Source organism: Ptiloglossa arizonensis, chromosome 6 (assembly GCF_051014685.1).
Source record: "Ptiloglossa arizonensis isolate GNS036 chromosome 6, iyPtiAriz1_principal, whole genome shotgun sequence".
NCBI lineage: Eukaryota > Metazoa > Arthropoda > Insecta > Hymenoptera > Colletidae > Ptiloglossa > Ptiloglossa arizonensis.
The window spans coordinates 5,482,362-5,499,576 of NC_135053.1; the positions used below are offsets into that span (position 1 = coordinate 5,482,362).

Consider the following 17,215-nt stretch of genomic DNA (forward strand, 5'->3'; position numbering starts at 1 on the left):
TTCTTAGAAACTCTCAATTTTTCCACAAACGAAATAGTTTCGACTGCTCGGCACGAAGTAGTCCCCAGAGGTGTTATTGTTTTGACACGAGGGAAACGAATACGTTTACATTTCCCCGAAAATCAAAACGATATTAAAGACATCGTTGCAAGAATTAAATACGACGGACGCTAATGAAATATGAGGATTATAACTTACGTCCGGACTTGCATTTTCAAACGTGCAAACCTGTATTTATTAGTCTCAGTGCACCGTGGCGTTCGAGTCTTATCGCGAGAAATTCCTATAAATACACTGGCCCTTCTTCTGCTGCACGAACGGCCACGAGCAACGCGCTTCTGCCTGGATTTCCGGGACGATACTTTAAACGGGAAAGCAGAAAGGTGGCATCCTAATTCCGAGTTACGATGGCGTTCCCTCGAGGCCGTTCTCTCGGCCGTAACGGTGAACGATCGTCCATTTAAATCGTCCGTATCGCGATTTATTGCTCCTTGCTCCTGGTTCTGCGTCATTCGGTTTTCTTTCGGGAACCGTTGCTGTAATTGGTAGCGTGCAGTCATTTTTCTTTTTTCTTTTGACGCAGAAAAGCTTCAGCAAATTTTATTCCAAGTAGCAGTCGAAATCTTTATTCTTTTATTTTTTTACGCCGTATGTATTCCTTGCCCCTTATTCTACTTATTGGTATAAGTTATTGCTGCGTACTAATATTATTATTATTATTATTGTTGTTGTTGTTGTTATTTAGATACATACGTATGTCTTTGAGGTTAGGTTCGTAACAATATTTTAGCTGTGCCTTCTCAATTTTTCACAATTGTCAGTATAAATATTGCACTTGCTTATCTTATATGTATACCTTTACATGTGTGTGTTTAATAAAGACATTGTATTGCAATAGATAGATGTATTTACCGAGGATTTATTCATTCATTTATTTATTTGTTTAACGTTCTTATTTCATCGGAAGAATACAGGGAAAAAAAACTAGAAAATATGAACATAATATATATTATATAAGAGTTTAATTATGTTGCGGAAAATAGGTGAAGTTCAACAAAAACTGTCTTACAATCTAACCCTGGGTTAGGATTTATTTTAAAACAATGGTAAAATGAAAATAGAAAGTGGATTATTGTTCTCCTCTGATTGTTATATAGTATCGACATGATAAAAATCAAGCGACAAAAAGTCTATTTAGATTTTAAATATAAGACCTTAAGAATTTCCCGTTTCTATAAATAAATGGATTCTCGATAACATTGTCTCTATCCCTTATATTTTTTATATCACCATTTATATTCAAGGTTGTCTCTTTTTTAAAAATTGCACGAAATGTACATATAATATTTCTGTAACGATATAAAAATAGTGTTTCTGGTTTCAAATTATTGAAATATATATACTTCTAAACATTACGTACAAGAAATCTATAGTTTCATTCATGAAAGTGAATTTTACTAAATTACCCATATGCTCGAAACAGTTTCAAAATCAAGTCTGTCGAAAGCAAAGCCTCGTAAGAACAAATTTTATTCTCCATTTTCGATTTATTTTTTAACGCAAAATTCTTTCCTTGACGCTTGTATCCTTCTGCTACATCGATTGAAGGGCTGATGCTGGATGAAAAATCGTCTATCGTTCACATTAACTCTTTAAGGGTCAGGAAATCACTTAAAGGAATAAGGATTTTAAAGTTGTGTATGTAGTATAGACATGGGTGTCTACAAGAACAGGTTCAAGGCCTAGAGGGCCACCGTTACTGGTTAGATGACTTAAACCGGACCAGATGTTCGCTGGGGGTACAAGGGTAAGACGATGTAAATATTATCCACTCGTACTTTATTCTTTCAGACATCTATATTGCGAGCAACACAAATTATTATAGCCAGAAATTTTTCTCTTCGTACAGATAACATTCAGAATTTTACGTTCGAGCCGATTTTTGTCTTCCAGCTTTCCGTGTAAATTGCAAGATAAGCGTATGAATATTGTGATGGTTAGAACCGATCGTTTTTATAATTGTGACGACAGGAAGAAAGAAGATTTATAGTATTCGTTTTTCTTTTTTCGAGATTATTAGAAATTTAATTTTATAACATCGAACAAACAGATTCTAGATTTTTGAATCAAGATTGTAATTTTTGCAAAAAGAAAACTAGGATTAATGTCGTTGAATTTCAGAAAATGTTTATTTTCTTCGAAACATTTTTCTGTATTTTATGTTGTATACGAAATATGCAATTTTATAATTAGATTTAAATGATTAATTTTCAGAAGACTGTATCTATAGTTGATCGAATTTAGAATATTATATAGTTTCTTTATTTTTGAAGGAAATATTTCAAGTATTACTCTGCAACGCTAAACAGTTCTTAAATATTTTATTAATATTCAATTTAAATATCTTTCGTGCACGAATTTAACTATAGAGCTTAATTGTTAACGATTTTTTAAATCTAAAAGTTAATAACTTAACATTTTTTCTAAATGTAAATTGAATAAATTTTTCATTTCATTTTGAACGGAGCTATCGAAATATTTGAGTCTAAAATTTCGAATCGTGTGTAACTTAAAATATTACGTTTACTGTACAGCCTCGATTATCTGATCGAATTAGGAACATTGTGTTCAGATAATAGAAGTTGTGTTTTACAACTCTTGGAATTTTTCATTAACAAGTTTCGCTTCTACGTTTTCAGGTTTCGTCAAAGATAAGGACTTCTGATTATCAATCAGCCTTGTCACTTGGCTCGACAATTGTTAAAATATACCCACTATTTCGAAAACAAAACTATTCAGAAGACAGATTCATAATACGAAGACGCAAATATAATTTCGAAGCAGCGAACTACCTTCTCAAAAGGGAGGCGCCTATTCAACCGCAGAATAATCATCTGGATGTGTTGGAACAGGTATGACGGTATCGTCTATAAATTAAACTATTTATGCAGCTGCACTGTGTTCTTTTTTTAATTGATTCTAAGTCTTCAATTTCGAAAATAATAAATTTTGAATTTAGAGAAATTTACGAATCCGACAACTTTAAATTATAATAATTTATTATTTCAAGTTCTTCTAATTTCTGAACAATCTTGTGAATATGATATTCCATCGCAATGTGTAAAAGAAATTCTGCAAGTAAGAAATTCTAATTCCTTAAAGCTTCCAATTCTATAAAATAGGTATGTAAAGGAACAAAGAGCTCTTAAATTAAATTACCAGAGATTAATACGTTGCGATACTCTCCGATGAAAAATGTGGTATAGGTACGCAATGGATAAAACTTTATTTAATTGTTTCTTTGTTAAAAACAAAGGCGCAGAGAAAGTTTATGAAATATTTTTCTGTAAAATTTAATTCTCGCTAAGATTTATTTAAAACATTTAAAAAGATATGTTCGAATAACTTATAAATACATATACGTATGTATATATCGCAAAAATCCAAAGATGGTAAGAGAAACTATAATTATTTGTATAATTGCTTTTGGTCAAAATCTAATCGGACTTGAGACGAGAATTTGAATTTAAGTATGAAGTTTCATTGAAATCTATTGAACCGTTTACACTCTGTCGTTGTATGGACATACACGTGAATTAATGAATCGTATTGACGATATAGCGGCATTCATTTCAGGTGCGAACACCACATACGTACAAAAAGAAATTTTCTTAATAGTTAAATCGCGATCAGGAGTTCATCATGTTCTTGAATGTCTTTTAAACAAATTGTATTGGGAGTTACGAGTTATTAAAAGGAATATCTACAACGTACTGTATTTTACTTTATATTTTATCTCTCGGGTAGGTATTATATAATATATCGTTCTTGCTAGACCCTTACGCAGCGCGAGATGAAACTCAAGAGTAGAAGAGGATATTAGATGCAGTTTGCCTGAGTCCTCTAATTCTCATCTACAGTGTGAAGTAAACACTTCACGTGTTCCCAGAATGCTCATTAATTTTTGTACATAAATACGTTCGGACGTATTCTATTTTCAAGAAATTGTTTTAAAATTTGCATCTCGATTGGAAAATATTTTCCTCGTTTATATGTCGGGAACGAAAGATGAACGTGCAGCTTGAACCGTGATCGAAACAGTCGGTGAACGCTTTAAGCAGTTTTTAATCGTGCAACACGTTAGAAGTTCTCGAACGGTAGTTCGAACAACGTGCATGCGTCAAGCATCGAATTAGCATAAAGGCTGTCCGGATGTGGGCGCGAGATATCTTGTTCGTGTTTATCGATGAGGGCATGTAATTTTCGATAATCGATAGAGATAAGATCGGAATCATAGCGGGGAAGCGGCTTACCGCGCGGAAATTACTGTTCTCAGACACCGGGAAAATAGTTCGCGTTTCACGGCGGAGGGAAAAGAAAGAACTTCCTCTTTCTGTTCTAGTAACGTAGCATCAAACCGTGGCTCACAATCCGTACAGACTTCCGAGATATAAGTTTTGCGAATGATTATTATTAAACGTACTATTTAATCGTGTAATAGGTTCTAATGCAGCCAGCAATTTGCGCGTTGATTGGAAATGCGAAATTACGAAAGTTTCGTTGAACTTTGTTGAAGAACGCCATCTTTATGCAGATGGGAAAGTATTTAAATTTTTCCAATGAATTTTCTTCAAGAGGATTGATAAGATCGCTCCAGTGAATAACGAAGTTTCGTTGAACTTCGTCGAACTTCGTTGAAGAGCGCCATCTTTTTGCAAATGGGAAAGAATTTTAATTTTTCCAATAAATTTCCTTTAAGAAGATCGATAAGATTGTTCCTGTGATCAATGAAGTTTTGTTGGATTTCGTCTACGGATGTTGCGCTATTTTGTTGCAAATGAAATTTTCAGATCGGAGCTTTTTCTTTGCAGATTATATCCTGTGCATAGTGTGGTCTAATAGGAGACATAGACGTAACAATTTATTATACTTCGAGTTGCGACAATAGTATTATGACGTAGGTACACCTTGCAATTATCGTTCGAATCAGGAGTTGAAACAGTTATGAAACTTCCTTAATAAGTTCTATTCAAACAATTTAAATGGGACTTATATAATAAAAGTTTTCATATTGTAAGAACCGAAAAAGACAGATAAATAACAGCTGTTAAAGATAAAAGTTCTAGTTTGAATGAAATTAATAAGTAAAAATGAAAGTTCTTACGTAACAAGAACAGATACTTTTTTCATAAATGATAATAAAATTCTCGATCGCTTATAAACCTGGTTAAATGTTATTTTCACCAAATTCACTTTTCTTTCAGTATCTTTTATGAAACTGAAATTTCTTGATTATTTCGAATTTATTATTTGAAATAAACGTAATATGCATTATTATATTCTGTATAATATGATATTTAGATATTATATTGTCAAATCAAACCTACAGTATATTAAAAATTTGGAGTTTTACTTATTTTATGAAACATATTCTGATGAAATTTTTTAGTATAAAATTTGTTCCACGAGAACAGTTACTGAAAAAGTTCTTAAGATACAATTTTTTCTCTCCATAAAATACCACAAGAAAAGACATTTGTTTCTCTTTTCGATTCCTGGTTCAAATAGTCGTGTCAACGAAGGTTGTATGAAGTTTTGTACGAAGAAGTGTTACATCTCCTATAACACAACTAATCTTTGACTATATACGGTGTGTTCGGAATAAAAATCAACTCGTAGTACATTCAGGTAAGGTCTGGTTCTTTGTGCAAAAATAAATACGATACAATAATAAAATTGTATGCACGAAATTGAGTACAACTTATTCTCAGCTAACTGTCTGTTCGTTATTCATTATTTCTACTTCTGTTAATATTTTCAAACATTGACGACGATGGCACCATTTGCTTTAACTTGTTCCAACTAGATATACTTTAGTTTCATGCCCGCCCTAATCAAAGGCTGAAGGTAAAAAGGAAATGTACAAACACTTCTCTTTATGGATCGATGATAAATAAATCTGAAACGGTGCTTTTGATTTGCATCGATATTCCATATACTTCCTAGATTACTATCGTCCACAAACGAGATAAAACTAAGTAACTTCGTTTATTCATACACAGTCCCCGAGATAGCGACATGGATCGTTGCAGAAAAGAAAATTCATTTTCCAATTACCGATTCAATTATAGTCCAGGTCATCGATATTCGTTTTTCATCATCGGTACACCATAACTACACCTTGGCGCCATCGTGGCGAAGAGAAAGTTTGAAAACAGAAGAAAAACCATAATTAAACGTGAATGTCAAAATCATCGACCGAACGTACCCTCGGTGTACAATTTCCTGCGTAGAACTTTATTATAATGTAATATCTAGCAGCAACACGGTAAGATCGACCGCGTTTAGTTTGCTTCCTTTCATCCTTTTTCACGTACGTCCTCGTAGGCGAGTCTGACCGCTACCTTCTTGCTTGACATCCGACCGAAGTGTATCATTTTGCTTTTATTTCTCTAATGGATCGCTATGAATAGCTTCATTGATGCACGACGTTCCGCGTTATGATTTCTGGCGATAATTGCATAACGTGGTTTACTTTTCAAATGGAAGCGGACGAGGAAGTCGGTTGGATCGTTAATAAGATCACGGGAATCGAGGATTAACTAGGATACTTCGAATTTTAGATATACTAGGTTGTTCGATAAGTTTTGTCGTTTCTTCCATTGTAAACAAATACTGACACTTCAACTTTGAGCAACTTTAAATATACAAACGAGTCGACAGGTCTACATGAAACTTCACACATGTTCATTCAATAGTAGTACTATCTTTAGAAAAATAAAACGATGAACTTTATTAGGAATGGAGCTATTGCTCCGTTTCTTATCGAACGACAACACTTATTGAGCAATCTATTATACGTACAGTTAGCATAGCTCGACAAATTAAATAAGAATAGTTGGATACAAGCTAAAATATTTTGTTATATATTTGAAATGTTTCAATCTTAAAGCTTCAGGTCCTGTTTCATAAATATTCATCTATAAAAATCAAATATTCAAAGATAAGTGAGATCTTTGGATTAAGTTGAACGTCGATCCTACTTATCCTGAAATAGTTTAACTTCTTTTAACCTTTAATTGACCCATCGAATATATTGGCTCGTGGATAGTAATATTACCTTGGATGTTCAAATTAAAAAGAACACCAAGTATATAATCTTTTTCCTTTTTACGGACAATTCTGTTCAACGTTTCACTTACAGATTTAATTTTTACGTATACTTGTGTAAAAGTGCATTATTTTCTAAATTTTTAGGTTTATCAAAAAGAATTTTTTACGTATACGTCATGGTAATAAGGACTTGAATGTAAAATCGTAACACTTGTGTTTAATAAATTAACTGTGCTTGTAAATACTGATTTCTTCGTTTATTTTACAAGTATAATAATTAATAAATGACTTTGATTTTCTTATTACTGATTAGTTCATCGATTGTTAAATTCCATGACGTAGCGCTAATGAATCGCTTATTAACAAAAATATCTACCTCCTGGTATACACCATAATCAGGGAGTTTGCCTCAGAATGACTAGTCCTCTCATCGTATTCGAATCATCGAGGACGGGAGAAATTGCAAGAAAGTTTACTCTGGCTCCATTTTTGCTACTGGAATTTAACACTAATTCGTCAGGAACAAAACCTGGTGATTAGTTCAGCAGTAGTTTAAACAGTATCGGGTGATCCAGTTAACTAGAAAAAAAATCTAGGGTATGTATGGACTATAATCAAATCATCTGTTCTCATTCCTCGTCATATACTTCTTCACGCTCAAATCACTATTTCATCGAGTAGTGATTTGGTTAAATTTGTTGAGCCGTGCAGTTTGCATACGATACGACGAAGAGAAATTGTAACTATTTTGCGCAAGTCACGAGAAAGATTTTCAATAGAATTTTACGAGTTTCGAACTCGGAGAGATGAATTCGTACTCGAAATGTTTCGAATAGGTTTCTATTTTCGAGAATTTTGAATTTAAAAAACTCAGAAATTACAAAAGGGCTGAATTTCAATGCTACAGTATTTTAAGAGTTATCGGTTGCAAGCTTTTGAATTTTAGAAACTCCATTCACGATTTAATGGGTTTGAAAGTTACAAAGTTGCAGGCGTAATGTTTCCAAGATTCGTAAATTCCATGTTCAAGAGATCTGGAATTAAATCAATGTTATGGTGCTCACTGAGTAGTGCTCAGTAAGAAATGTTAGGAGAGTTGAACATATCGATAACTAACTCAATAAATACAACTTTATCGAAGATATTGTTATTAAATTATTTAAATTTCCATCTTGAATAGTGTAGTTAAGACGTTGAGTATTCACTATGCGACATGTTTTGTCCGTTATACGGTATGTATGGACAAAGAAAAATTGTTGACTATATACTAAGACACAAGTTTCTTTAGAGGAGTTTTAAAATTTTATTCGATATGAATTATTTTTCTAACTTTTTAAAGTGAAACATTTAAAAAGTATGTTGTAAAAATTGTTATCCTATTTTACACTATTCATCGATCCTTCATTAACAATCTATAAGTATAGCGATCATAGTAGAGCGAAGCACGTACTGCATAAATTTCAAACATATACAAGATACTTCAAAGTTTCGTATTCATAAACGTGGTTAAATGTTCACATTTATTTCTTATCATGATTTTCATCACACAATCTAGATTGAATCCTGTTAGTGCTCACTGTTAGTGATTATTATCATGTCGTTGTGTCTTCATCGATAAATATGTTGTAAACGATCGTTGCGATGAGCAACGATGTCGATCGTTAGTGGCTGTAATTTTTCGTGTTTAAAGTCCTAATCGATCGAACGTAATTACCGTAAGAGCGATAAATCTATTTCTAATTAAGCACGTGACGTCTTGAGAAAATGAAGAAGAATTAAGAAGTAGTTATCGCTGACGCACAACAAAACTCGTGTTTGCATTCCTGTCTAAGCTATACCAGGAAGAAGTGTAGTACTATACGAGCTACCTAATATTTACAGTAAATTTACATTTTTTCGATGCTCAACGAAGATAAATAAAATTCTACTGTGAAATAACCGCATAGACTTATGTACAGTGTACATTTCAATAACTATTATTTTCTGAGATTTGGTAATGAAATCTCTTCCATCGAATTGGCAACTTTTAATTACCCATGTGTGACAAAAGTAACATTAAATGTAGATTATAATTGTCTTTTTGATATGTTTTATCGATTATTGTTTTAAGAAATACAAACAATTGCCTTGTAGCAATTACTACTTTTTGTAGGGGATTTATTATTCAAATGAATTCATTTAAATAAAATTAGTACAGATACCTTTCGGTTTTGGTTGATATCTGTATTTGTTACAAATCTACTGAATTCAAATTCAATGAAAATTAAGTTGTCCTACACTCGTACAGAAACTCTTCCAAACATAAAATATGTTATTTCGGAATTTTATTTTCGAAGAATGTATCGACTTAATATTTTTGTACTATTTTTGCCAGTAGTGTAAACTTCTAAACTCTTCGATACCTTTTATTTCATTGTTCTATAGGGAAGGAAAGTATTTCGATAAAAAAGAATCTAAAAAAATTTCTTTCGAAAGTGCGCATCTACATTTGTACGCTGTTAACATCATTGTGTTTAAGCGACTTAACCGTAATACTTAAATTTATTATTCGCATCTCGAGATCTGGTTACATTTATAACAAAATTAATCCGTGGATAATGATGGCCATCTCTTTCAATCTTTTGATTTCTGTGCATTTTTTGAAATATTCGAGATAAATCTGAAACAGAATTAAATTTTACATATAAAAGTTAAACATAGTCTTTGTTTGTTTTACTAATAATGAAAGTATTAAATGAAATTTTATTCTTTGCGTGCACACTTTCTTTCGTCGGAGAGTATCTCGAGGATCTCGTTTCTGTTAATTTATATTACCGTTTATTATATTCGTCGTTTCTATCGAGATGTCTCGTTGCAATATTTTATTCGAATTCAATCAAGCGATGACAAACAATGTAGGTAAACTCTCTGTCGAAGAGATGGCGAAGGAAGTATATGCACCAATTAATGGTGAAGGAAAACGTTATACCAGGGTTGAGACAGAAAGGAGTGCTGCGTGGCAACCACTTATCCGCGGAAAACAAGTTGCCTGGAAACTTAGCAGGTTTACCTAAAGATCGGTGGGACGAGGAATACTTCGAAGATGGAATGTGGAAATCGAAGCCACGGAAGAAGCCTATATTATATAGTATGGACTCCATATTAGAAGTACCTGGAATAGAGAGGTCGTTACGTAAGTATTTAAATAAATATCCAGAATGCATTACCGTATGCATAAGCTTCCTCTGTAAAATCGAATATTTCTTTTTCGTCGTGCTGCTTTAACGTTTCAAATATTTACAGTTCAAGGTTTTCAAGTAGGGGATTCTGTCGCCATGTTCAATGTTCTCTTCCGAGTTATTACGAATACAGGCTTTCATTATTATTAAGTGTGCAATTAATGATCAATTATTTTGCATAAAAATGAGTACTCATTTTTCCATTTGTCATAAATCGTGTGCAAGTTTCCAGGAATTATTATGTTACTTGGTTTCACATTTATGCGTGCTTGTTTAATATTAACTTCTTTTATTACCGACAAATCATCCAATTAATTATTTATCGATGTTAAATATTCATATACGAAATCATAAAGAGAATATTTAGCATATATATACTATTTCGTATTAATTCTTTGTCACTGTTATCAAGAAATATTTTTTCTAATGTTAAATATTTAGTCAATATTACATCTGGTGGGAATCATTAAATTCTTCTTAATTTTTAAGAATCTCGTTATCGTTTAATCGACTGGAGTTCAAGGAATATTGTCGCAGCGGCAACTTGGGAGTCAGTAGTTTTTATCGATACATGCATGTTTCAAAGTGTAAAACCTTTGGAAAAGGTGAAATCATCAACTCTCTGCATACTGAAATGGAGCAACGCTGGTATGTTTATACATATTATTTATGTGTAACAAATGATTAGTATATTCGAAGCTGGAAGCTTTATATTTTCTTAAGTGAATATGAAATTCGTATTCTTAGATACCTACTTATAGATTGAAAAGGTAATAATTAATTTTTTTTAAATTAGAAAAGAATTTTGCTCTAGCCAATGAATTATCAACTTCTTTCTTCCAGCTTCTAATTTACTGTACACACAACAATTTTCGATCAATGTGTGTTAAATTGTATCGCTTAAAAATATCAATGATGAGCTACTCGAGGTTTTCACGCCTCATGTTCTTGTAGTTAATACTATTCGAGGTTTCTATGTTTAGGTCGCAAAATTCTAGAAAATATTTTGTAACTTCTTTCTGCCTTTATTCAATCTATTGTATAGTTTATAAAAATATTTTAAATGTGTTGAATATATTTTAGATATATTTTAATACGTTATTCTTCATAAAACATATATATATATATACATATTAGAATAAAATACAAAGTTATCTTGGAGAGAGCCTTCCATGTAAATCGAAAGCTAGATTCAAGAAAACCGTTTACGCATTTATTTTACAATCAAAAAGAAGACTTCGTTATTTTCACATTAAAAATGTTAATAAATACTTTAAATATATGTGTAAAGTATATGTACTACGTCGTCAAAAACAATTCCCAAGTACTGGCTTTTTCTTCGGCCCGAAAGTTGGTGTCCTCCCTTAACGCACGATTTACACCTGGTTGCTTCGAACACTGTTCACTGCAATGTCGATGATATTTGAAACAACGATCTTTATGAATTCTCAACAGGTGAAAAGCTAGCCATATGCTCTCTCTCGGCCTCCATAAAAGTGTACTGTATTCAAGTAAAAAAAGTAATCTGGAGCGTTAAATGCCACGCTATGTCCGAGTTTAACTCATTGTGTTACGTTCGTTGCCTCTGCTGGTCACATGACGACAAACTTATTGTCACGTAAGTATTTATTTGGACGCAGTTGCTGTCGAATAAACGAGATAAACGAGAACTACCTACATCAATTGCTGCTTATCGTTTGCATCTGTTAGCAACGGTTTATTACGATCAGACGCGGCTTGAAAAACATTATCGATGTACTTGTTGCATCCATTTATGGAGCGTACACATGCCGCAAGGAAAATGCTTTAATCGATGCGTTAAGCGGGTCTGAATTAGATTCTACTTGGTTTCTACACTTGGGAACTGGTAATTCCTTGCCAAACGCGAATGCCAATCAAATGCAATTATAACTGATAAAGAACATCCTGAAACGTTGATCGTGGATTTTAATGGATTTTAACAGATTTATGAACTAACTGAAAATATTTAACCCGTAATTTTTTGTTCATTGGTCAAGATTCATATCGAAGTGGTGAAAAATATCTCGAAAAGTATGCAATTTAGATAAAAGCTATAAATTACAAAATTGTGTTCTTAAAGTGCGAATTTAACTATATAAACAATTCTGTAATTTTCTTTAAGATACGAGATGGTATTAAAAAGAAACTAGACCCTGTTTGCAGAAATTTTATTAATCAATTATTTGAAATTTGATTTTCGTCGCCTTCAAAGTAATCTTCCTCTACATTGATGCACTGATTTCAATGTTTCTGTCACGATTCAAACGCATTCTGATAATCATTTCTTCCACAGTATCGAAACGCGGTTCCTTGAGCTTTAATTTCATTTAAAGAAATAAAAAAATCACAATTGATTAAATCAGCCGAATAATGAGGTCGTGAGACAATTGTCGTGCCCGTTATGAGAAATGATCTTGTTGCAAAAGAGGTGCGTGCAGGAGCTAGTTGTCATGCCACAGTTCTGGTCTTTCCGACGAACGTTTTTGCGTAATCGTTGCAGCACGTCGCAATAAAAATTTGCGTTTACCGTTTCTTTAAGAGGAACAAATTCTCTATGCGCAATTCCTTCGAACTAAAGAAAAAAAAAGAAAAATGATTAACACGTTCTTTGTCGAGCTTCATAATTGTCGTGCCTTTTTCGCTCTCGGTGATTGTGGTCGCTTCCATTGAGTTCAACGCATGACATCATTGTCATAAACCTGTTAAAGCATTTTGAATGTTTCACTGACGGATTTATGAACTTTAACACAAAACATCGCGTTTGCTCTTTGATTTAATTTCAAATCCAACTCGCAACGCAGTCAGATCACGCTTTTACTAAATAATACGTTATTCAAGCTCGATGGTACTTAACAAAATGCTGTACAAGCGTGTATAGAAGTAATCAGCAAATCCATTAAGGGTTATCAGCCACGGGCTCGGATTACTAGATAGAGTTCAGTTTCTTTTTGATACCATCTCGTATAGAATCAAGTATATCTTTCATCCCTTAATTTCGAGGGCTGCTTTTCATCCCATTCGGCATGAACTTTGATCGACAAAGAAAAACACGTGTCGAATATTTTGGCTATTTTACGAATCTGCTAAGTTTCATTAAAATCGACGAGACAGAACGAAATAGATACACGCTGGCAAACAAAAATAAAAAGTGAAAAATTAAAATAATATTTAACAGAAATGATAAAATATCCTCGGTCGATGGATTTGTAAAACGACTATAATATCTACTGCAAATGATGGATTGCATTGAGTGTATGCAAATGTTTTGATGGGTTTTGGTATAAATAAAAGGATTGAATTATTTTGATAATCAATTGTTTCCGGATGTTGATATGCAGTTTATCTATCAGTGTTTAACATATCAGCAATTGGATTTTCCTACGTTGAATTGTTCACAATATCATCATCAATGACAGAAGACCGCACAAAGCAGGGCTTATCTTTCGGGTCAAAATATTTAAATTTAAAAAACCATTTTTCACAGATTAGAATCGACATAGAAGACTCACCAAATATACCACAAATGTTTTCACAATATTTTTAACGTTGATTCCTCTACAAAACTCGTACATTATTGTAACAAGCAAATCATATGTATTGCTATCTATCATTAACATTGATTTTCATAAAACTGTCAACTCAATGCAGCCAATTTTGGTTGCAAGTAACAATTAACTGTACTACGCTGCCATGTACACAACAAACTTTAATATATTGTTTATTATTTTAAACAAAAAGGTACTGATACAGACATCTATCGAGAATTTATCAAAACATTTGCACGCACCCAATACTATGATCAGGACATCTCACGCATTTACAAAAATAGCAACATTATTGCTATACACGATACAAGTCCCTGGCAAGTTCTGAGCAATAACATAGAGATTTACTATATTATGTAATAACCACTCCTGTGTCATATTTTGCACGTATGTTTAGGTTAAATTAACGTCAATCTCTGCAAAGTTAGCGAGAAGGATATAATGAATATAATACATCTGAATATTTTTTCGATGGTTGTGCGGTCTGGCACAATAAGATTTTTAACGATAGCAGATTAAATCGTGCAAAGACAGAGTTGAACCTAGACATTTATTTTGCGTTGTTTTACAGAGGTTGCATGGGAGTAATCACTGTTTATTCGGTGATAAACGGTAGTGTTGTTAACTCAACGGTTGCACATTCAACAGTAATATTAACGCTTGCCTTTTCGGCTAACTATCAATATCTCGTGTCATCGGCAATGGATATGAACATCCGCGTTTTATTATGGCCAAGCCTAGCAGCATTACTCGACATAACTTACTACGAACCTGTGAAAGTAAGTTACGTTTGGACATCAAAAACATTTTCTTTCGATGGAAAGTATACAACACTTCCATTGTATTGCATAATACTAATCTCATTATTGTCCAACGATTCCTGATAATAGTTTTGTGATGTGGCTAGTGAGAATTAACCTTGGAGTAGTCTGTCTTAAAATTGTAACGTACTTGGTCTATTAGAATCTGTTTGACCCTAGAAGTAATTTTTTAAAATACAAGTGATATATTTCGATTGCTGTATCGACGTTATATGTGTGTATATTTGCTTGGATTACCGATAGATTTTTCTTGTTACTAAATCGTAGACATGCTATGATAAACTAGACGAAACAAGCTTTTGATTAATATGTAATAACTTTTGACTTGATATAGAGGAGTACAAAGTAATCTAAAAAAAAAAATGTAAATATTTACTGGATATAGAGTAAAATCGCATAAAACAATATGGGAGTGTAGTTGCTTTCGATAGGTTTCTCATTGAATATATTCATCAGAAGAATATTCAATAATAGTTTGTGGAATACTAGATACTAGATAGACATCATGAGAATGACAACACACACACACCATATTGTAGCTGTAAATATTTAAAGCTGTTCCACAGTAAATAAACAATTGAAAAAAAAAATATATATATATATATATATATTATACGTGTGGTGTTGAGATCTAATAGCTTCCACTGTCTATATTTTTTGACAAACGATATACCATCTTTTAGGACACCGATAGTGCATTGTCACTTGGAAGATAGGCAAAAGCATACTAAGCGTCATAGTTTCATTAGTTATAGATCAATATTTGTCGGCTAGGGTCTATCAGACCCAGGCAGACTACTCTAGGGTTAGGTCTGGTTTAGGTCCAAGGACTATGTATGATAAGAATACTAAAAGTGTAACTATAAAACGTTCCGGAAGTTATGGACATTTCACAAGGAACATGCTCCCGATGCTAACGATATCAGGCCCAGGTTTTCATCCAGGGGAGTAGGTTCTACGTTATTACGATAAATACATTTCAGGCGTTGGCCTGGCACCCGCACGAAAGCGACTTATTATGCATAGGCGGTGGCTTGGGCGACGCTTCGCTGTCGCTCTGGAACGTGAACAAGTTGGATCCAGTGAGTTATCGTCTCGTTCCGTTTAACGGTGCCGTGGAGAACTTGGCTTGGAATAAGCTCAGCGGAGAACTGACCGTTCATTGGTCGTACTGGGAGGAACAGAAACAATATACCGTCATCCCAGTTTTCGCGAGTCTCGATCAGATTGTGGATGCGGTACCCGTGGACAAGGATTGGCAAATCAAGTCCATGATGTGGAATGCTGACCACACACAATTAGGTACGTGAGAATTATTCGATTTGTTTGCGTTTCGTTGAAAAATTATCCCGTCCAGAGGGTGTCCACGACGGTGGTTAAATTTTGATAGCTCGCTCGACACTTTTTGTATTTCATCTGTAGCGTTAAAGAGTATAGCTTCAGATGACTGTTCATAAAGTTACTATGTCCCATGAAGCATGTTTATTAACGAGAACGCACCTTTAGACTCGTTTTCCCAGATTTTTTCTAAAGATTAGTATTTACTATATCGGAAGTCGATCGTTCGAAGAAATTGATACGTTACAAAGATTTTTGGAATTTTTAGTAAACATTACCAGCTCGAGGAATAAATATTTAATTTGTCATGGGAGAGTTGTATTAGTGTTTTGCTTACGACATTGGATTTACTATACAGATAAAAATTAATTTTATAATCAACTTCTCGTTAACAGTACTAACGTGGTTTACTGGTAATTTACTATTTCTGAAAATTGTTACTATTTAGACAAGTAAAAAATGGAGACAATTTATAACGCAAGGAATTGAAAAGTTTTGTGTATCGACAGTATTTATTATTACATAGTATGTTTTGATTATTATGTTGTAATTGTCCGTAGTTGTTTTTCGTTTTTGTATCGTTAGTGCGATCCTATTCGAATTATTATATTTTGTACAGTTTCATGATCCCTTGTACAGTACATTTGTCCCTTGTTGATTTTAATATAACGCTTGTAATCAAAATAGTTTGTTTTTTGCTTAGCTATTTATTCCAACGAAGTTTTATCTATTTGGAATTTCTTCGGTAACGAATATAATTATCACCGTAAGCGCCAAGAGCAATGCAAAAATCTAAAAACACAAGAAAGTGCGGGAAGCAGAAGTTTCAACGAATTCTGTCATTTTATCATACGGTAGATCCGTCTTGTATGATGGATGTCATACAACGAAAAATGTTAAAATTGTGCATTTATCTATCTTACATTTATTTATTGATTTTATAAATTACATGTATATTTTATTGTTCAATTATTCTATTCTTTTGTTATTTATTCATTTATTGTATTATTGTTTTCCGTGACAGGATCTTTCTAATATCAATATTTTGTTCAAAAAGAAATATTCTTGAAATGAATTAAATATTTTTCACACGTGTTTCAATCTTTCCATTTCTACATCTTCATATTACATTTAATACTTACGCAACCAACGAAGTTAT

The 17,215-nt window shown here is 33.0% G+C and overlaps 1 protein-coding gene across 1 annotated transcript; it reads left to right on the forward strand.

Moving 5' to 3' along the window:
• Positions 1-1,613: 1,613 nt before the first annotated feature.
• LOC143148363 (protein cortex) lies at positions 1,614-16,914 on the forward strand. The gene is made up of 13 exons (XM_076314657.1): positions 1,614-1,658; positions 1,707-1,799; positions 1,910-1,979; positions 2,111-2,224; positions 2,317-2,368; positions 2,595-2,646; positions 2,700-2,912; positions 10,012-10,285; positions 10,821-10,979; positions 11,787-11,949; positions 14,469-14,676; positions 15,702-16,020; positions 16,760-16,914. Exons 1-13 carry the CDS (start codon positions 1,614-1,616, stop codon positions 16,912-16,914), a joined length of 1,917 nt encoding a protein of 638 aa, XP_076170772.1.
• The last annotated feature ends 301 nt before the right edge of the window (positions 16,915-17,215 follow it).